The following is a 22151-nucleotide window of genomic DNA, read 5'->3' on the forward strand; positions in this document are numbered from 1 at the left end:
TCCGTATTTTAAGGCCTTGAAAAGTAAATAACCATTGCGGGATAGCTCTCCGATGTGTTTTGGGGGTTTTTGTACCGCACGTGTAGAGACTGAAAGAGGTCGACATTGCCCCATGCAGCAAAACCGCAAAAGCATGCGCGGAAACATTGCTTTTACCCTAGAATTATCGACTAAAGTTATCTCACAGAGTTATCATTTACAATAGAGTCATCTTGTTGAGTTATCACTCAAGGTGCTGGCTGACTCAGGCCTGCGGATGTGTCTGGAAGGGAGAGATTGGAAGAAGAGTGAGCAGAGAAAGCGAGAGAGAGAGGAAGCAAGTGATGGAGAGGCAAACAGATGAAAGACATTGAAAGAGTTCCAAATGTGGCAATGGAATGCCAGTGAATGCGGCACCCCTTTGGAGAATCCTACACCGCATCCAACATGGCACAGCTCTTCGCATTGCATTGGTTCTCTGGGTGTTGCAGTGGTGTTGAGAGTTACAGTGCTGTTCTGAGTGTTGCAGTGGAACTCGGACTGTTACACCAAGGGCTTAATTTCTGGCTCTTATGGGTCGGATACCTGAAAAAAAATGTCCACAGCCTGCACAACAAATCCAGTAATACCTTGCGCTAGGGCTCTGTGGCTACAAATGACGTTCCACTAACTCTGCGACCAGAAATGTGTTCGGTGCAAATGATGTAACATGTCTATAATTAGCACGGTTGGCTACGTGAGAAAGAAGTTCAACATACACACTTACATAATATGTTTTAACGAGAAACATGCTTAAAATGTTTTTGGGCAGTGACGCAACCCACCACTTGTTGGCAGAGGTTCACAATTGTAATCCAGCGACTGCCCCCAATTAATACGGCGGTGGGCATCACCCGTAATAATACTATACACCACCTGCTTTACAGTGAACGTTAACTATCGTGTGACGTCATTCGTAAGAGTCGGCCATTCTGTCCTGGCTTCTTGGTGCAAATTTGACAATTGTGCAAAATTACACCGCGAAATTACTCAATTGGAATCTGCATAGCAGTCACCTGCCTCTTCCTGCGAAAACTTGACAGGACCCTCCCGGAAAAAAAAAAGAGTCGTGAGACTCAGCGAGGCCTTTCCCGCGGAATAATAATCACGGCGAGTGAGAAATCAGGCCCCGGTTACGCTCGTGCCGTGACAGATACAGCGGTAAAGCTTCGGCTCTCTGGGGTTGCGTGGCATTTGGCGAACGCTCGGATGCTCACTTCGCTTTAGTCGGCGATTATCGTGTAGGGAGCCAGTCCTCCAGAACAGCAGCTCACCAGACAGGCAGTTATTTGGGAGACGTTTGAGAGGAGATGAATTAGATCTGCCAAGCGGACAGAGCCAAGTCACCTTTTAAAATATCATTATTAAATTCTGTTCACTCATCGCTGGCGGCGGATTGTTTTAATGCGGTGCGTGTTGTAGTTGAGGTCACGCAGCCCAGAACAGCTGTATCACAATCAAAACAGCAATAAGCGACACATCGAGCGTCAATAAACTAATGGAGAAATAATGATGAGATGGGCAGTGCATCTCTCTTTGTCTGGACCCTTCCGACGACGGCGCAGGTTTTTTTGCGCGGCTATGCTGCTGTGTAGCTCACCCCGGTGTGTTTTTTCGGGTTGTGCCACGCGTTGGTCGGAGCGATATCCGACGGTTCGCCCCACGTGCCCGGGAGCTTCGTTCAGCTACCGAACGCAATGATGAAGCTGCCAGAAAGTCGTGCTGAGCAACGCGCGGTAACAACCCGAGAGAGAGAGAGAGAAAGCGTGCGTATCGGAGAGTCGCCGTTCAGACTCATCATTTCCAGCAGCATTTCCCCGAACAAGCAAACTGTGAACCGCCTTTGAATTGTGTGTCATCAGCAGAGTCGGGGCGCATTAAACAAATGCCAGTTTATTGCTGCATGCTATCAGCAAGAGACATCCATTCAGGTTAGTGGCCTATCGGTCACGCGCAAAAATAAATGTTATTTTGCGCTTGGATACTTGGACTTCCTGCACGATCATTATTTATTCATTAGGCCCGGTCCTTCACAGCGGCCGCATCGTAAGGATTTTAAGCTCACGACGACAATTTTTTAAATGCACTCCGTGGCACGCGAGGGATGTCACCTTCCCTCCGGTTTCCCCCGGTTTGTGCCTCGGTTTCTGGCGTGGCTGGGGTTTCCTACCATGTGAGTTGCTTAAATAATAATGATGATGCGCCAATCACAGTGATACATTTGTATGTTCTATAGCTCTCCCCTCGCCTGCTGTTGTGAGATAGTCTTCTCCTCCTTCCCATAATGTGTCCCGTTTTTTTGTTGCTGTCACATCAAGAGTGCCAACAATAGGCGCTTGGCCACTGGTTTGGCCGTACTACGCGCGGGGGCCCCGCACCCTGCCACGGATGGCCCTGTTCCTCGGTGTTCTTATTCTCAGCGGCCTCTTGACTGAATCAGACGAAAGAGGCTTAATAGAGCTGCCGTATTCAAAGCCCGGGTTTGGTTTTGTCTTTGTCCTGAACAAGCAACCGAGCATACGATCACCGCAGGCGTGAAACAAAATATAATGTGCTGAGGCCTTAACCTAATGCCTGCAATTGATTACCCTAATTAAATGCTATAATATTAAGTACAAGATCCACAGGTCATTTTTTTCCTGAGATTTTTTTACGAGAAAACCCATTAGCTTATGCAAAAAGCACGCTTTGCCTGAAATATTATCGTACAACCCGCAGTGTGTGTATATATGTGCGTTGTGCTGGCATTCATAGGTGCTCGCTAACAGTATTGGCCCCAAAGATGTGTTAGCCTCTATGGGGGATCTTTGTCTTCATTTTTTTCAATGGAAAAATCTGCAAGCTGTGGTGATTACACAAAGACAAATATTACCCATATAGCCTCAACATATTTTAGAGGACAAGTGCTGTTAGCGAGCACATATGAAGGCCGGCACAACACACGAGGGGGTGGGTGGCCATCACCACGCCGGGTCGCCTTTGTTTCCCAAATGGTGATGTTTACACACCGCACCAAGTACTCAATTGATGCCGGGTCAAATATCCGCCACTATTATTGGTCGCGTGCGCTAACCACTGCGCCACCGCTCCGCACACGACGGCGCGCGCGTGTGTGCGGGGTAGGGGCACGATGATGCCCGGTGTTCTGTCAACACCGCAACACGTCCTGCTTTCTGTTAACGATGTAACCGAAAACACACGTATGAACTTTAAAAAATTATATGTGTAATGTAACCCTGATTTCACTGGCGATAGATTGAAAGTAGAAATTGGATTTATGAAAGTGGCGAGACTTTGCCGTTTCTATAAATACCTTCTTGAGAGACGACGTTCTAGCGTGGCTGAGTTATAAAACCGCGTTTGTTGCGCGGAGCAAAGCCTGGCGGACAACAATGATCTAGTTTTTTTCTTTCCACGTCTAACCCCTCCTGTTTCCTCATCCCCTCGCAGCCCCACGCATTTCATTATTGACTCACCCGCACCGACATCTTCCTATTGGATGCGTATCATCATGTAAACACTCATTCATTGACTGATAGCGCTTTAATATATAGAGGACCCCCCAGAGCTTGGGCAATTGCTGGCGCCAGCTCACCACGTGGCTGCCTTTCCGCTCAACTGTGATTCGTCACACCTCTGGGTCACTCTCTCGCTCTCTCTGAGAGAGTTGCTAACACCAGCCCTCGTTACAAGTTGAAATGATTATGAATTATTATAATTATATCACCTGCATCCACCGAATATAAAAATAATAATTTACATGCCCTCCCATGTATCCACCCCGCCCTTTCGCAGCTGTAGTAAGGCAATAAGGTTATCCGATAAAGCTCCTGTGGCATTCAACGGCGTACATTGCCGCATTTTTTTTGTTGGCTGTCAACTTATTTATTTATTTACTGGCTAACTCGTCTCGGTCTCCCGTGAAGCGCAGATGCGATGCGGAGGTGGGCGGAGGTGGGCGGAGGTGGGGTGGGGGCCACGGCAGGGGAGGGGGGTGCTAAAAATAGGCGCGCTCGGATATTTTTGGCACCGCTAGAACTGCAAAGCAGCAGTGCCCTGGAGCCGACATCGTTGCCACCGCCGCCACCGCCGTCACCAGCCCTCGTTATGCAAAATACACGGCGACACGCGCGCGCCACGACGCCCGGTGCATTTGTGTGTGTCCCATTCGCGTGTAAAAATAGAGCTCGCGTAATGAATGCGGTAATTAATGCGCTGCTGCGAGCTTCGCGTGCGGGTGCGTTAACACCGCGTGCGGAAACCGCTCCGGCTCCCCGCGATCTCCAGACAACCCCCATCCCTCCTGCCCTCCCCCCCTCCTCCTCGAGCCGATGTCATTTGTTCCGTTTCAAAACTCCACCCGCCACGGCGTGTCGCGTGGCCTGTGTGTGTACCGCCCGGCTAATGGGGGCAGCCACGGGAAGGGGTTCGCTCTTCTTTGAACCGAAGCCCCTATTTGTTTGCCGGTCGGGGAGGGGGGGGGTGAGGATGATGAGTGGAGCGGGGGGGGGGAGGAGAAAAACATGACCGATGGTTATTTTTTTTGGGGCTGCGGCAGGGACAATAGGTCCTCAAACCCGAGAGAGTGCTTATGCCCCCCCCCCCACCGCGTGCCCCCACCCCACCTTCTCCCCCGCCCCCCTTATTTTGGACCCACGGATCAGACTAGGGCTCGCACTGTGGTCGGCTGTGAGTTTTGCTCGCCGCTGAAAATAAGGAATGGCTCTTGGACATCCGCAGAAGATAATTTAATTTGTTGTTCTTCTAAGCATCGAATGGGCTGTTCGGATTTTCTTTCTCCGTGTTCCTATTCTGTGACCTCTTCCCGAGCCACATCCATTGTCCGTTCATCGGGGTACATACACTTAGCAGATCTATGCACTCGGTCAGAGACTCACGATTACAGAGACATACATAGAGAACCGTGGACTGAGAGAGGCGCACAGACTTGAATCTCCTTCACAGAAATAAGTTCCATTATTGCATCATGGGCTTTGCTTTCAAGTTCTTTTCTCCGCGTGCTTTGATTCTGTGCCTCTTCTCGAGTCACGTCCCCCGTCCCTCGTATCTCGTTCCACCGCGTCCTCCCCTCGCTCACCCCTGCACCGGTGGTATCTCCATAGCCATTCTCATATTTTGGTCTCCATGGAAGTCTATGGGTCTCTATGTACGTCTTGGTCTCTATGGAAGTCTATGGGTCTCGGTGTAAGTCTGTGGGCTTCTGTATGATTCTGTGGATCTTTGTGCGAATCGGTTGGTTTTTATGCGAGTCTGTGGGTCTCTGCAAGGCTGTGGATCTCTGTGCCAGTATGTGGGTCTCGATGTTTAAGTCTGTGGGTCTCTATGTAAACCTGTGGGTCTCTGGTCTATGTGCTAGTCCGTGAGTCTCTGTGCAGTGCGTGGACCTCTTTGCAAGTCCGTGGGTATCTTGTGTGAATCTGCGCTAATCTGTGGGTCACCCGTGCGAGTCTATTTGTCTCAAATCTCCAGAGCGCTTCTAATTGAGTCTCTTCGCCGCCCCGTCTCAACGCATTCCCAAACCATCCGAGCCCTCGCCTCCCTCAGCTTCTTGCTAATGTTACTCCTCCCACCCCCCCGCCCCCGTTAAGACTCTCGCTAGATAATTGCTCAAGGGCCGCACAAGCGAGGCAGGACACGCCCCGAGAGTGAAGGGAGATATCACCCGTGGGCGCACTGTCGCGCCCATCGGCGGCGCCACTTTTCTCTGGATCAAGTGTCCTTCCACTCTCTCCTCCCTCCAACCCGCTCGCGAGTCAACAGCCGAGCGTAACGAGCTCCGCTATTTTGTTCCCTGCTCGGGATGCGCTCCCGGTTTTCGGAATGACCGGACAGCATCTGAAAATCGGGCTTAGCTAGATACCAAATTTCGGATGATCGGAAATGTTCGTTTTGGTTTGCGCTGATCTGAAAACATCAGAAGTGACGTCGCAAATGGGGTTAGGAATTGGTTACAAAATGGATTAGGGTTAGGGAATGGATTCGGGTTCGTGAATGGGACAGGATTAAGTTAATATAGGACAATACGGATGCCATAAAAGTAACGGAAAGAATCGGAGCCACTATTTTGCAAACATGTTTGCAAAGTTGTTTCAAAGTTAAGGTTTATTTTTTATTTTTTTTAAATCAGAGACATGGACTTGTGTGCAAAGAATGACAATATAAGCGGGCACGAGTATTTGGTAGGGGAGCCAATATTCATCGGCTCCTATATTCTGGAATATTGGCTCCGAGCGGGGAACAGAATATTCCTTCCATGGGCGAATAAATATTTGGGAAGGGGGGTTGGTGGGAGGGGGGGGGGAACGTTTCACTCCACATGGCGGTAGCTTCTCCATTGTTGATGCCCACGAAGCTGCCAGCGCCCGGAGCGAGGCGTAGCGGACATCGCGCCCGGACAACATGCTGACAACATGCGGTCCAACAGCGGAACGGCTGGGGGTGGCTATTCTCTGGGCGCGGGTGCAGGCAACCCGACCCTCGTGCACGAGTCACAGAATCGCCTTCACCCTCGACATAACCGCAAGGCCCTCGGCGCCGAGCGCCGGGATTAGCGAATCGGCGGGGGGGGGGGGGGGGGCGGTCGCAGCGCTTCATTTGCGAGGCATGCGCCGCTATAAGCTCGCGAGTGAACGCGTGGCCGAGACAGAGTCCCGACGGCGGGAGAGTGCGGGCGGAGTATTATTGGGATGGAGGGGGGAGGCGGTGCGCAAGTGGGGGGGGGGGGGGCGTTGTCCCCCACAGCCCCCCACAGCCCCCCACAGCCCCCGTCGTGCGTGCATGCGCCGGTCCGTTGCTACGAGCGGTGTTGACACAACGGCGCCACAGCAGGTGCCCCCTGTAGCCACAGAGGGAGACTGAAAAAACGCCAGAGTCAGCCGCGGGTCGTCTCCTTGTGCTGGGCCTCACTGCTGCGGGGGGGCGTGGGCGCTGGCTTTAGCGGCTATTTAGGGTACCAATGGGCTCATTGAAGGACGAGGGCCCCCCCGGCGTTAGTTGATGCCCGATGCCTGGCCGCGGTTGACATCGGAGCACGAGTCGCATTATCCAAGCCCTGGCCTCCGCCATCCGCGCTGTTGACTCCCTGCCCCCCCCCCCCCTGTTCGATTAACTAAACGCACAACGTCTTACTTTCCCTACCCCCCCCCCACTAACCAAGACTTGGCTGCTTCTGGAAAACAAATAAATATATATGTTTTCTTTCAACTCACACAACACGTTCGTCAACATCACTGCGGTAAAAGGAAATCATATAATTGGCAACGTTTTGGGAAACGGGGCCCTTCTTCGGAACACGTAAATCGGAAGGCTGGAGAGCTGTAGCATGAAACAATTATGGCCACTGTTTCTAAACGGCGTCTTGAGACGATGTTGTTTTCTTAATTAAAGTTGCTGAGCACAGACCCAAACGCCCTAACAGCCAAGCGGGCAGCAACAAATAGCACTATTAAAGGTAGATAAATCCCAATTGTATGGTAGTCTGTGTACTCCACCATGAACCTGGTGATCATGGAGTGGACAGTGACATCTGATCGGGGCCAGGATGATTCCTTTTCATTGGCCCCCTGCCCTGACTTAGCGATGCGAAGTATGGTCGCCCCGTAATTGACACGGCGTATGGAGGCCTTCATCCAGCAGTGGATGTTTAACGTTTGCGCTATGAAACGCTCCTTCACGCACCTCGCCGCGCGAGCCGAAGAGAGAGACGCTGCGACGGCGACGTGGGCATCGCGCGATTCGCGTGACTTTCTTTCGTATTTTTCTTCTTCACTCGAAGATGTGGAGGAGGGGAAGAAGCGTCGGCGATGCGAAAAGTCGGGGCGTTCATTACGTGGGTCGGTGAATTGTGCGTGCGCGCCTGCGTCGGGTACGAGCGTGAGTGTGCCGGGTGACGCCCAGCGCGTGTGCGAACACGCCAGCAAAACGGAATCATACCTGGATGCAAATATGCGCCCGCGCACTTGAGCGAGCGAGCATGCAAATAAGTGAGCGAGCCAGTGAACGGGCGAGCGACCGTGTGAGTGAGGTGAGCGAGCGAGCGAGCACGCCCATGAGTGAGCGATCGCGTGTGTGAGCGAGCAAGCGGGCGTGTGAGTGAACAAGCGCGGGTGTGAGTGAGTGTGTGAGTGAGTGAACACGTGCGCATGCGAGTTTGAGTGAGCGAGCGAGCAAGCGCGCATAAGTGTGAGCGGGTGCGCGAGCGAGCGAGCCAGAGAGAGAAAGAGAGCCGTGATGGGGCGTTCGTGGTCGAGCATGCGACGGCAGTAGCATAAAAATATGACGGCTCTCTCTCTTCCGGGCGACTCGATGCCATCCACCCATGAGACAGAGGGTGTAGGGTTTGTTGCGTCTGTGAGCAGTTTCGTGAAAACACCTCCGGTTGGAATCTCCCCCCCACTTGACGCTGGCCCCCAGTGAATGTCGGCCCAGCGACGCTTCCAAACGCACGCCAGCATCGGCCCAGCGCGGGCACCTTTATCGGGGACTTAACGAGGGGACAAGAGGAGATTGTGCTGAAGTTGTTTTTTTTTACGCGGTCATCAAACCTATAGCGTGTGACCTTGTTACAAAGAGGGGGGGCATACAAAACAAGCGTGGGGGGGGCAGGGGGGGTGGACGGTACACACACGACTGAGTGGGCGACGGCGCTGTCCGTTGTTGTCCATCGCGCATTCTGCTCCGGCTTTCGCCCCACACGAGGGAAGGCTGCGACGCCCATCACTTAATCCTACTCACATTAGCACCGTTATATTTTTACTTGACTCTTAAGAATTTAAAAGCGGGGACTGAGCCCTTTGGCAATTGGGCGCGGTGGGGGTCTGGGGTGGGCGGGAGGGGGGGGGCTCGGCTCCCACCACCCCCCCCCCCCCCCACCTCTCCACCCAACTGGCGCTACGGGGCTGTCGGTCGTGATGCGGCGATTACAAAGCGTCGCTAAGCACGCGGCTTCGAGCCCGCTAATTGTGGCCCCTTTTTATGCCACGCGTGCAGACGCCGTCCGATTCAATGAACGTTGATTCCCCCCCCCCCCCGCCAGATTATGGCGGAGAGCGGCCCGCAGAGAATTTGAGCTCCATTAAAACTCGGGGCTGCCGGCTTTTATCCGGCGTGCGCCTCGTGAAGAAGTCCCCCTGCTTTATGTTTTTGAGGACTGTGGCAGAGAGAGGGGCCTTTGAAGCCACGACGCACCCCTCCTCCTCCTCGCGAGGAAGAAGAGGGGGACGCGCGGCCGCATTTGTCTTCCCACGTGTACAAAGTGGTAACGCAACCTGGCGCGGTGCGCGTGGAGGGCTCGCATTCTGCAGCGCACGCTCGCGCCCAAATTGTTTTGGGAATGAGGGACGTGGGCGGCGTTTTAAGGACCTGTTTTGACGGTCCTTTATTTATTTAGTTATAAGCGCAAAAGCCCCATACAACGCGTCGATGGTTTCTGCGGAGTGGGACAGAAAGCTTAAAGGTCCATTTTTTAAACCCGAGGCCAAATATATATTTAATATATATATAACTTGACGTCGCCGCAGCGCAAGGTTTTGTGACTTTAATCAAAATCGATCGAAACATCCAGCGGGTTTGGGCAGAACAATGGCGCTCGAGCGGACGCACGGGCGGCCGCTGGGCAAGACTAACAAGCGAGCGGCAGCTAAAGGAAGGAGCGCGCCCAATAGGACCGTCGCCCTCCGTGGAGATGGAGCGGTGAGGATCGGCTCACGTGCAAGGTGCTAGGCGGATGGCTGACATCGCAGTTTCGCGAGAGGCGGTGGTGGCGGCGGCGGCGGCGGCGTGTTTGGGAGGCCTTCATCCAGCAGTGATGGTAATAATATACCACAGCCGTGGCTGTATATGGCAGCTAGCGTCTAGGAAACTTTGACCTCACGTCTACGCTTCGTGACAACAGCAAAAATAATGCCAAAAAAGTTGTCAACAAAAGACGGCCGCCTCTCAGAAACGAGGCTATTAAAAGGCAGCGCTCCCATTTCGCGCGGCTCCGTGCGCACCAGCTGCTGCAACAAGAGCGAGCGCAGGCACATTGTCACCACTCATCCCCCTGTGCGCCACGATCTTAACAAGTGCGGTGGAGGGGGCGGCCTCAGTGATTTCCTTTTCACAGACCCACTGAGTACTCTACCTGAGCCTCAAACTTTAAATGGCTCCGCCGGTAACGCGATGGCGCCGCATACAAAGCCGCACCGACTCCCCCCTCCCACCCCCAGGAAGAACCTGCGGCTCTCTCCCGCACTGGATCGATTTCAGGAGGGAGCGTGTGGCCGTCGTTGTGCCGAACTCGCGAGTCGGGTGTTGTTTTCCCCCCCCCCCCCGACGCGGTGTCAATGGTTGTGCGACGCCGAGAGGGCGAGCCCGTAAAAAATGTATTTAAGACAACTCTCGGCTCTCGCTGACGCCGCGGTGTTAATGGGTTATCGTGACACGTAAATAGGGTCGGCAAGGATCACGCAAACGTCGTCAAGCTCCCTGCCCGTGGGCGTCGTGGTGCCCATATCCCTTTCTTGCGAGAGGGCGGTGCAGAGAATGTGGACTCCGTCCATACGGGATAGAGCGTTGGCCCCTCGCAACGAGTGGGTTTTTTTCCGGGTGCTCCGGCTTCGTCCCACGTGTAAATACCCGTGAATTAGCTTATAACAACTTAATATATAGAGGACTGCAGAGCTTGTGGGGAGGGGGGTATATCTTGCCGTCTGGCTGCTGTCCCGCTTGGCTGTGTTTCCTTGCACCTCTAAACCATTCTTTCACGTCGATAGCAAGCAAATTCTGTATGGTGCGTTCCAAGTCCACTCTCTTACCGTTATATATATTTTCTTTTCCGTTTAAGGCCACAGTGTTAATGAAGAATGTCTTGAGTTCGTGTTACTTAGATGTAGGAGTAAGCAGAGTTGTGTCAGAAGTAATAATAATTCATCTCACGCCCGGAGTAATTTAAAGTAAAAAATGCGTGATGATCGTGAACACATTCTATCCCCATTCATACCGCACCAGACTAGAATAGCACATGTAATGGGAAGAGACATTATTTTTACATTAAATTGTGGACGCAATGCCACCGCATCACATTGTTGTATGCGCTAAGTCATAAACGGATGTAATTGCAATCCGATGGAATATACATAATGTGGGCAGGTGAAATGGTTGTGAATGTGTTTACCGCACAATATGTCGCACTAGCCTAGAGTAAGGCTTTCAAATTAGCACGGAAAAATATATATACCCCAACATTAAATGAACAAATACAAATAAATATCAGAGGTCAATTCAGGCTTTCCATCTTCATGTACAATGATGTAAAGGCGCAGGCCTGCAATTGCTTTCTCACGCTGCCGCGAGCATCAGGGCACCCACGAGAACCCCTCGAGAGTGTACTTGGCCTACTCTTCTGCGCTGGCCAAACGTGCGGGAAGAGGTGGGATGAGCCCACACATTACCCCACCACGTGCGAAACAACCCGTCGATTCACGTGGCGATGCAATTTACACTGCAGGGTGAACAGACGTGAGGGGTAGGGGGCAGGGAGAGATTTAAGAAAGTAAACTGAACTATGTTTTATTGTACCAGCTAAAGGCCTACTGAGGTATGTTGTAGCTCGCTTTTCAGAAGTGACCTGGCCACAAATGATAGCTCAACGAAGTGGCTTGTCGCGTGGACATTTATAGCAGCAGCCAAATACTCTAAACGCCGAGGAGGAGAATCCGCCCATCTTTACACTCCTGCAGCTAAGCGGGAGGAACAATCACGCACACACTCATCACAGGAGGAACATTCCCGCGCGCTCATCACAGCGAGCGCCTGACACTTTTTTGACGGCAGAATTAAAGTGGCGCTGACGGCCGCCACCGCCACCGCACACCGCACACCGCACACTGCACACCGCACACCGCACCCCACACACCGCCACCGCACACTGCACACCGTACCCCACACACCGCCACCGCACACCGCCACAACACACCGCCACCGCACACCGCCACCGCACACCGCCACCGCACACCGCCACCACACACCGCACCCCACACACCGCCACCGCACACCGCACCCCACACACCGCCACCGCACACTGCACACCGCACACCGCACCCCACACACCACCACCACACACCGCACCCCACACACCGCCACCACACACCGCACCCCACACCCCGCACCCCGTCCCCCGACGGGAAGGGGCGCAGGGGCTGCCTCAGCCGCAGTCGACGGCGGCGGGAGCGGCTGGAGCCGTCTCACCACTCAATTGCGGAGCTTACGGAGCCGCGCGATTTGCGGGATATATCGTGCCCCAGATAATTATTTTGCCACTGAGCTCCTCGCTAAAGCCGCGACGTAATTCTGGTTGACGCGTCTCTCGCCCGGGTTCTGGAGAAAATAGCTTTCTCTGCAATGAGATCCCCGGGTCACTGTAAGCGCGAACGCCGCCCTCGCTCAGATCGAGCGACGCATACAGTTGCCGCAGAGCTTCTTGTTTTAACTCGATTTCCCCGCTCACGTGTCGCCGCTGATGTGTACGCGCAGGTGGAAAAAAGAGCCCCGCGTCTGGCGCCGCGGGGTTAACGCACTTAGCGTGCGCACGACGCGACAAACTTGACCCGGTGCCGCCGGAACGGCGCGTTTTTCGGTGAACGTGCAGGGAGATTCTCGAGTCGATAATTTACATCGACTGGAGGCCGTCAGACGATAACCGATGGGGTTGTTTTGGTGATGTTGTGTTTTTAAACGGCTGCAACTGGATTATTGGCAGGGCTCGCTCGGTCAGCGCTCGTTTGCTATGTTCGGCACAGTCGCCGGGTCTAGCCGCCGACAACGTTGTGACATTTTTGTATAAACTGGCAAACAATGTCTCCTTCACAGCTCCGTATCCACGTGTAAAAAAAAAAAATGAAAGTATTTCTTAGCAAACCCATCAGCCGCACGGCTTTCTGGGAGTGCATACTTTCAGCACCGTTGTTTCAATACAAGCAAAACTCTGGACCGGTTTTGGCGCACAGTGTCTCATCAGCAGAGTCGGGCTTGTAAGACTGAACCCGGTCCAGAGTTTTACTTGCCTTCAAACAATGCCGCTAAAATTATGCACTCCCAGAAGGCTGTGCAGCTGATGGGTTGTGTAAGAAATCTTTTTTTTTTTTTACGTGGAGAGACGGATATATTGTATTATTTTAATTCTCCTCAACGGCGCTGGATATTGTCTTGTGGGATTTGAGTCCAGTCGCAGTCTGTGGATCTCATGCCGTCGTGCTCGTAGGCGAGCCGACTACACGTTTATGAATGTCGGTGTGAGGGCCACGCAATTCTGCCACCCATCTGACATAATCGGATCAGCCAATCGGTGTATTCGGTCAATCTTTTTATACACATACAGTGTGTATATATACACCCACACACACCCACAGCCAATTACCATGCTCGGTCTTCCTCGGTGCACTGCAGTCTCTGATAAAGCGACTAAATTATCCTGAGTCTGTGTCTTCACTCGGGCCCGTTAGTTTCATATCATCACGCTTCGGTCGTTGGTGGACAGCAGACGTAGCCATCGGTCACGTTTGATGATTCATTCATCACGCATGATGATGATAATGATTAAAGATGACGATTGAAAGACCCAACGCAGACGATCCCTCGGGTTTGATCTTCCACGAAGCTCATGGTCCACCCTAAACCGTATCCGCTGCACAAACCATAACAGTAGATGTGGACACCTTGTGCACGAATGGAAAATTAAAAACTCTCCATTGGTGTGTGACTGTGGTCATCCAGAACAGACCGAACAACTTGTATAAGGACGCAATGCCCGATCCACAAACACGACGGAGACATCGCGGCGACAGACTCCGCCGCTCCTGGCGCGGTTATCTGGCTTGACCACCTGAATGTGAAATTGTAGTTGATGCTCTGCATTTAAATCAGCAGCCATACGAAAGAAGAAGATGATTCATACACTCTCAAGTCATCGCCGATTCAAATTTTGTGATTAAATAATCTGCTACTTTTGCTAATGAATATATTTGTCGCGAATTTCAAGAACGAAAATTATACCCAAAAAAAAGAACATACCACAGAGTGCGAACCGTGTGTCACACTTCCGTTGTGAAATTTGCCCGTTTGGTTTGTTTTTATCAGCGTCGTTAAAAGCTAGCACCGACTCGTACGCAGATCTCGGTGAAGTATAAAACACGTGTGCCGTTTCAGTGATATTCACACGTACAGTTTCGCTTCATTCCGGAATGTTATTTTCTACAGTGTGACGGAGAGAAAGAAAGGCCCGAACAAAACGTTAGCAAGATTGCTCTTTTTTTTATTAAGCTGTCCACAGCTGCACATTTTTGCGAATATTTCAAGGACAGCGAGTCCGTTCAGAAGCGTCATGCAGATCCCTGCGTTTATTTATTTGTTCGACTCTTCCACCCCCCCCCCCCCCCTCCCAATGTTTATCAATAATAAAAGGGACGCGGCGGTCGTAAAGTGACATTCCGTGATTCCAAGAAGCGCCGTTGTTTGTGTTGGCCTTCTCGCGAGGGTCTCAGGCCATCTGCCGGAGGCTCGGGACACACGGTCCGGCTTGTGGACGGGGCCACGATGACATTGCTCTCAGCGGTTCTGAACTCGTGGGTCGTGTCCCCTGGAAGCCTTTTGCGTGTACCTTGAAGTTCTTTCCCATCGTACTTCGCCAACCGTGATAATCGGAGGTGCGATTAGTGCTGTTGGTGGTTGGGGTGGTGGTGGGGGGGGGGTTAGGCAAGGGTGTGGATGGGGAGAGGGCATAGGCTGCGACATGGATACTGTGCGGGATAAATATGGAATGTGTACGGGGTAAGATTCGCGGTGCCACGTCGCGGCAAACAAAGGGCGCCGGTGTGAAACACGCCCCCCCGACCGGCGACCTCTGAGCTGCAAGTCCAGCAGTGTGCTCACGGCTCCATCGTGGCCTTGTCTCGAATGCTGTCCATTAGTCTCCAGTTGGAGGCCAGGTGGGCACGGGGTGGGTGCGTGGGGGATGGGGGCGCGGAGTGACTCGGGTCAAGCCTTTATTTTTTTATCTGAGAGGAGGAGCGGCACCCTCCGCTCCTCCCCTTTGAACCAAACGGCCGCAGGTGGTGCTCTGCAATGTCTCCCCTCGTCAACGGAGGCAGTCTTCGTATTCTTTCGTTATTCTACCGATGTAGATGGAGAGCAACCACAACAATTTCACATCCAGGTGGTCAAGCCAGATAACCGGCGTCAGGAGCTGTAACGGAGTGTATCGCCGTGATGTCTCCTCCTTCACATCAGGACATTAGCGTCGTTATACAAGTTGTACGGTCCGTTGTGGATGACCACAGACAGTCGCACACTAGAGAGTTTAACACGTAGAGAGTATTTTTTATTTTTCCAAGGGGGGGGGGGGGGGGGTGGGCGGCTAGTGGTTGCGTCCGTGAAGAGGGTCACCCATCGCCAACTGAAGTCCGGTGTTGCCGGTCACCGACACACTGCGGGGGGAGGCAGCGACCTAAGCAGCACCGACCACCGCTGCCTGCTCGGCGGGGGACCACGGCAGAGGGAGACGCGGCATTCGCAGATGTCCGGCCCTAACGCGCCGGGAGCTGACGACGTACGTTTTTTTTATTTCTCCATCGCACGCTTGTGCCCCAGGGGGGGTTCATTTTATCCACGTCCGTCCCGGTTTGGGCCACCAGGAAAATATTGCCACAGCCGGCGCGCCACATCCACCGTACCCACTCGTGGTGGCTGTGGCCGCTACTTAAGTCGGCGTGCAATCTGACCCAGCTTCTATCGGCGGGACCCCTGAAACATCCGGTGGGGAATTAAGGTCCACCCCCCCCCCCCCCTCCGCGTTTGCGCCGATTGGCGATGAGGTCGCAGAGAAATTGAGCAACCGAACGCGTTAAAGTCTTCTTTGGTGGCCGAGTGGATCCACAACAATTATTTGCCAAAAAATAATTCGAAGGGTATTAGTGTTGAATCGTATTGTGTTGCATCAAGGCATATAGCCAGTGATGCTACAATATTAAGTTACACCAACGGTGTCCTGTCTTTTGACAGCAACTATAGTTCATCACATGCTGCATTTAATCATCATTGTTTCCATCATTAGTTCCTGGCACTTTTTAAATCCATTGCTGAATGAAGGCCTCCTCCCCCCACGCCGTGTCAGGCCAAGTCCACCAAACTGATGTCAAACACAGGTCGCCAAGGTTCAAGGTCAAATCTGCTAACCACTGCGCAACAACCACTCCTCCACTGCAGATTCGACTGCTAATGTTTACAGAGGGCAGCGCGTGGGATCAAGACTCGTGAGTTCACAGATGTCCCATTGAAATGATAACGACGGTCCGACAAAACTTTAAGGTGGCCAATGATCCTCCCGAAACCTATGACAATCACGGGAAGTGCCGTCATGCCGATGGCGTTACGCCGGCGGCGCGTTTTTACCCCCATTCAAAAGTGGCGGCACTTTTGTTTCGCATGAAGACGCGCTCAATTATTATTTTGCAGAAAATTTATTTGGCTAATTATTTTTCCAAAATTGCCCTGAAAAATCATATTAAAAAAAATACAAAACTCACTCCTAATGCGCGCACCCTAAGCTGTGAAAGGACTTTAAAGACTTTAAAGTTGATCTGAAGCCTTCGTGACTGCAGGAATCCATACTCTTTGGTTCTTTCGGTAAAGTCACGTAGGTATAAAATAAAATAAATAAAGTTATGCCCCGTGATTTAAACCAGGTCCTCAAGTGCAGCGAGCCGATGGTCTCAGCTCACCGATGACAAAACGGATGCATCACATGAAAAGAAAACCCTCGGCACCTTAACGTGGCTGCATTCCAGCTGTGCGAATTCAAGCGTCAGTTTTGACTGTGGCACAACGAGCCTTGTACCATCGTGTGCCCGAGCGAGTGGGAAAATCCTGGCCCTCTACTGTGTGTGGACCAGAGGCCGCTTAAAAGGATTCCATAGCTGCTCTGCATCCATACCGGTTTTTTTTGTTTTCCCGAGGCACAAAACTTTACGTTTCACTGCGATATATCCGTTTCCTTAGGCCCCATCTCCAACGTGAAGTGCTTGCACTGCTATTGGAGGGATCCGAGTGGGATACACGACACCGATCGGCACAATTGGCACGTGTTTGGTGAATGTAACGTGAGATGCAAAACAACAGAAATGTATCCTCGGCTATCGTCTCGTCGATTTATAGTTTTACCCAGGGCAAATTTTTCCCCACGCGGTATGTGTCCATGTATTTTTTTACAAATGGGTTCTGATTGCTTTCGTATCCCATCTTGAGCCTGCGTAATTCTCCACTCGGCGAGCTGAAAGCTTTTTTGGTTTGTGCGTGGGAACGGTGTTCTCTGAAAGCCCCGAGGAGGTCGGTGATTAACCCTCTCGTTCATGAATTATTTAAATAAAATCTAACATTTTATTGTATTTATTATTATTTTAAGTACATTTATTAGGAATCAAAGGAAACTTCTCCTCTAAAATGTTGAAATGAAAATCATATAATTTCACAGCAATCCTTTATATTTTATATCTGTATATAAAAACACGTTTGTTTTTTTAAGTTCATCAGTCTCTTTATCAATCAGCATTTTTTTTAAGTAAGCAAGCAACCCCTAGACGGGTTTTGACTTTCTGGGCCTCATAAGCAGTGTCAGGCTCACTAAACAAATGCTTCTTGACTCAACAGATGTCATTGGCAAGAGCACCCCGTTCACGTACACAAACTGATTATGCGCTGCCGTGGGTAAAGCGCATAAAAGCAGAGATTACTTCTGTGCCCACACATAAACAAGCCATACATTTTAGCCGATCAGCCTATTGGCTTTTCAGACGTATAAATATCAGAGCATTCCACCGCAGTGGTTGACGCACTGCATGAGTGTCAATAAATCACAGCGGGGGGAGAGGAAGTGGCTGAGTGAATGCTGTGCTGTGTCGGAGCTCCACCGAGTCAGCTGTGACTCGATTTGGTGAACGCTGCACTGTGTCGGATCCCCCGTGAGTCGGCTCCACCGAGTCGGCACCGCTCGGCTAATTTCTGGCTCGCGTTAGACAGGGAATCAGGTTTCACTTTGTATTCCGCGACAACGCTTCCGGTTGCTAAATGACCGCACAACAATAACAGCAGCGACAACGGCAGCAACAGCAACAACTAAAAACAACAGAAAAGCATCATTGTCCACGTGTGTAAATTTACAGCAAATACACATTAAAAAAAGGTCCCTTTAAAAAAACGTTGGAAGTGGGCACCTAATTGCCGGGGGAGCCGGCCTGGCAATCGGATGACGGCGATGATGATGGTGATCACGATAATAGCCGGGCGTGTGTGGGTGGGCACGCGGAGTTGCCGGCCGTGATTCCGTGACGCGACGCGGTTGCCAGCGTCGTCGTCGTCGTCGCTGTGGCATCGGTAGCATCTGTCAGGTACTGGTGAAAGAGCTCCATACCTCATCGGATTCCTCCGGTCTAATTTAAAGATTCCGATTCTGTTGCGGTGGCATCGTGGCGAGAGAGGGGTCAGGAGGGGGCCCCCCGGAACGCGCCAGCCCAGAGACGTTTCTGTCCAAACGAGCGTTCGACCATGAGTCACAGATCAGGGGTCGGCAACCAAAAATAACAAGGAGATATAATTGTTTTCTTCCGAATTCTGTAAAAAAAAGTGAACCTCGAAATTTCAAGAGCCACTATGCACGTGAATGACGCCACGAAGTGGTCCTTAAATAGCCACAGGTTGCCGACCCCTGGGCCCAGACCATATCGTTTGATTTGTCAGTACTACCTGGGCATGGGGAAACTAAAGTTGTATCGACATCTTTAAGTCGCCAATAAAGGCGAATGATGATTTGTGATTGAATTTTTGGGTTAGGCCACGTCAACTATCGGGCCCTGAAAATCACTTGTGAATCATCGCAATATTGGCTGCGAATCCATACATGTGAAGTGAATGAATGCAACAACGTTATTACAATATGCTTTATTTAACCAGGAGATGAAATAATATAGACCCATCGAGATCATGGAAACATTGCCTCTGTTGCAAGGGCAGCCTTGGTTTGCATCAAGTCATTTTATGCACACCGAATGATTAAAAAAAATGAAAATTTTTACGTAACATCTAACGATAATTTAATACACAATACATTTGTGTTTTATCACGTCATCCACTTTTTGTGTCGCTGTCCATCGTGACGTCCGACGTTCCGCTGCACGTACCGGAAGCTTCTCTGGAATCCGGATTGAACAACTGATGAAGCTCCCAGGATGTAGACTGGAACGCCAAGCAACACGCAGCACAACTCGAAAACACACCGGACAGCTGTCCAGCACAATCGTGAAAAAAAACTTTTTTTTCCAAAATATTCGGAAGTCACTGGAGCTCTGCACGTTTGAAAACGAATTTCTTTAGAACTGCTCTTTGTGTTTAGGTTGTTGTCCTTCCCCCGTACCTCCGATTCGCACGGTTGGCTACGTACGGTGCGAAAGAAGTTCAACACACGTACATAATGCTCAACAGCAGAAGGCTGGCGATTAGGTTCATGGCAAGCTGTAGTTGCCATTCATGATGACGTTCCGCCTGTGCTCAGATTAAGCCGCGATTAGACTTTAAACAATGCCCATGCAAGGCCAGGGGCTTAATTTCTCATTGAACATTTTCCGTATCATCGCTAGACTGGAATGGGGTGGCACGTGACTGGTAGTAGTCTGCAGCCGTAGTGAGAGCTATACGTACGTATGCTTTGTTTATATGAACATCTATAATGGGATTTTTTTGACACTGTTTTTGATTGTTTTTTGAGCACTAGTGGGTTTTTTTTTTAGAATCCTATTTGCAGTGAGTTCTGGCGTGGGTTGCATGTCAATAATTTGTGGTTTTTGCTCTGGTTAGTTTGCACATTCCCTCCAGCCTGCATTGTGCTGTAACTGCTGCCACTGCCGACTGTCTTGGGCTGTGAACTATGAATCTCTGTGTAACTATATGGATCTCTATGTAACTATATGTACTTCCTTTGTAATTATAAGGATCTCTTATTAACCTCTGGATCCCTGTATAACTCAATGTAACTCAATGAATGTCGATGTAACTCTGTGGATCTCTATGAAACTCTATGGATCACAATGCAACTCAATGGATGTCTATGCACCTCTATATATCTATATGTAACGTCATAGATGTCTACGGAACTCTATGGATCTCTATGCAACTATATGGATCTCTCTGTAGCTCAATTGATTTATATGCAACTCTGTGGATCTCTATGCCACCCTACGTCACTGCAATGTCCTTAAACTGCCGCCACAGCCGACGACCTCGGGCTGAGATCGTCCGTGTAACAGAGCTGCTTTAACTCGACGGGGCCTCGCCAGCTGAAATAATAATAATAATAAGGCCGGAGTCTTGACAAAACAGCACGGTCACTTTCAGTCACTGCGCGGTATTATCATTTGCTAAGCCGCGTCGTCTGCTGGAAGCAAATGCGATTTCTCACTTGAATGTGTCGGGAATAGCCTCGTGTGTCTTAAGACGTAAATGTGATTGAGGCTGGAACAATGGGGCTATTGTTGCCGCATTCAACAGTGGCTGGGCGGTGCACTGAAGCGTTTGGGTCTGTGAAAAGCATCCCGTGTGGCCATTCTCGCCGTGCACTTCAGTGCCACACAGAGCCTCCCTTTAAATGATTCATCCTCTGCCTTTTATTTTTACGAAACATCGCCATCATCATCACCAGCAGCAGCAGGAAAATGACAGTGCCAGGATCTTGTGTTAAGTTTAGAGTGCATGATTAAAACACGTTCATAATTAAATGTATGTATGTTGAACATCTTTCGCATTGTACACAGCCAACCGCGCTATAGACGTATAATAAAGAACACAAACATGTTATTATTATAAATCACGAACATGTTATTTATTATAAATTACAAATAAATAACATGTCCGTGATGTGGGTGGGTGGCTCAGGAGTCAGAAGCACCAAGCTGGCTCCTGCTGTGATGCTGTGGTTCAGCGGGGGTTTCAAGTGGAGCGGCATTGACGGTCCATGTCCGGTCACCAAAAAACTAAATAAAAAATGCCCGTAAATGTGCGTGTAATTTGGAGAAAAATAAATTACAGCTCTGAGAGATGAAATTAAAAAAAATTGGGGAAGCTCTCATCCAGCAGTGGATCGACAGAAATGGCCCCAACTGACCAACAGTTTATCGTGCTCCACTTCAGTGTCCGTTGAGGCGTTGCCCCCATCACGCGTGCGGGGTTTGCTTCGGGAGCTCCGGTTTCTTCCCACGCGTAAATAAACATCGATTGGCCAATTAATACCTTGACATATCGAGGACTGCAGAGCTTGGGCAACTGTTGTCGCCGGCTGGGCACGTGACTGCCTTCCCAACTGTCTGTGGTTCCGCGTGCCTCCGATTCATTCCCGGTCGTAGGAGAGCGAGTGAACACTGTGCGGGCGAAATTATAATAATTATAATAATAATACACCATGCAGGACGTCGTCAGGGTTTCATCACTGCTGGTACGATGTCGTCTCTGGGCTGTGACCTCCAGACGTATCGGTGGACGGCGCGGTGCCCAACGTGGAAGAGGAGGAGGTGGTCCAGTGCGCCGTCGCCGTGCCGGTGTCCCTGGAGGTGACCGTCAGGAACCACAGCGGCGGCGCCGTGGGGCCCCTGTCGCTGTCCATGGTGCTGGGCGACGGCACGCGGCACCCCGAGGAGGAGGAGGAGGCGATGATCGCCCGGCTTGGCGCCAGCGTGGCGCTCGTACCGCAGGTGGGAGGGGGGGGCGTGGGGGGCACCGTAACGCCGCCCGCGCCGGCATCGTCCCGCCCGACTCACCGGCCGCTCGTCAAGCCAACACGCGGACGAGGGCCTCGCCCCACGCCGTGTCATCGGTCACGTGGGGTGTTTTAGGCCGTACTTCACCGTGCTGCCCGTTTATATGAATGAACCAGCGCCAGCGTCAGATGTTGCCAGTAAGCGAGAATCGAGCCCGGGTCACTGGGTTTAGAGTGCAGTGCGCTAACTACTGCGTCAGCGCTCAACCTCCGGGTGGATTAATGTTAGCTAAGTTTGATGTGTTTTTAGTGTTTTTACCATTTGTTGTTGTTTTTGCTGCTT

At 51.3% G+C, this 22151-nt stretch overlaps 1 protein-coding gene across 1 annotated transcript in view; it reads left to right on the forward strand.

The window, feature by feature from the left end:
- Positions 1–22151, forward strand: part of LOC116946628 (trafficking protein particle complex subunit 9-like) — a 108885-nt gene that overhangs the window by 82347 nt on the left and 4387 nt on the right. Inside the window, exon 21 of the mRNA XM_076070017.1 lies at positions 21580–21803. Coding sequence (XP_075926132.1) covers positions 21580–21803 — 224 coding nt within the window. The remainder of the gene's footprint in view (positions 1–21579; positions 21804–22151) is intronic.

This window comes from Petromyzon marinus, chromosome 27, assembly GCF_048934315.1.
Source record: "Petromyzon marinus isolate PM22_M1 ecotype Great Lakes invasive population chromosome 27, UKy_Petmar_22M1.pri1.0, whole genome shotgun sequence".
Lineage (NCBI taxonomy): Eukaryota > Metazoa > Chordata > Hyperoartia > Petromyzontiformes > Petromyzontidae > Petromyzon > Petromyzon marinus.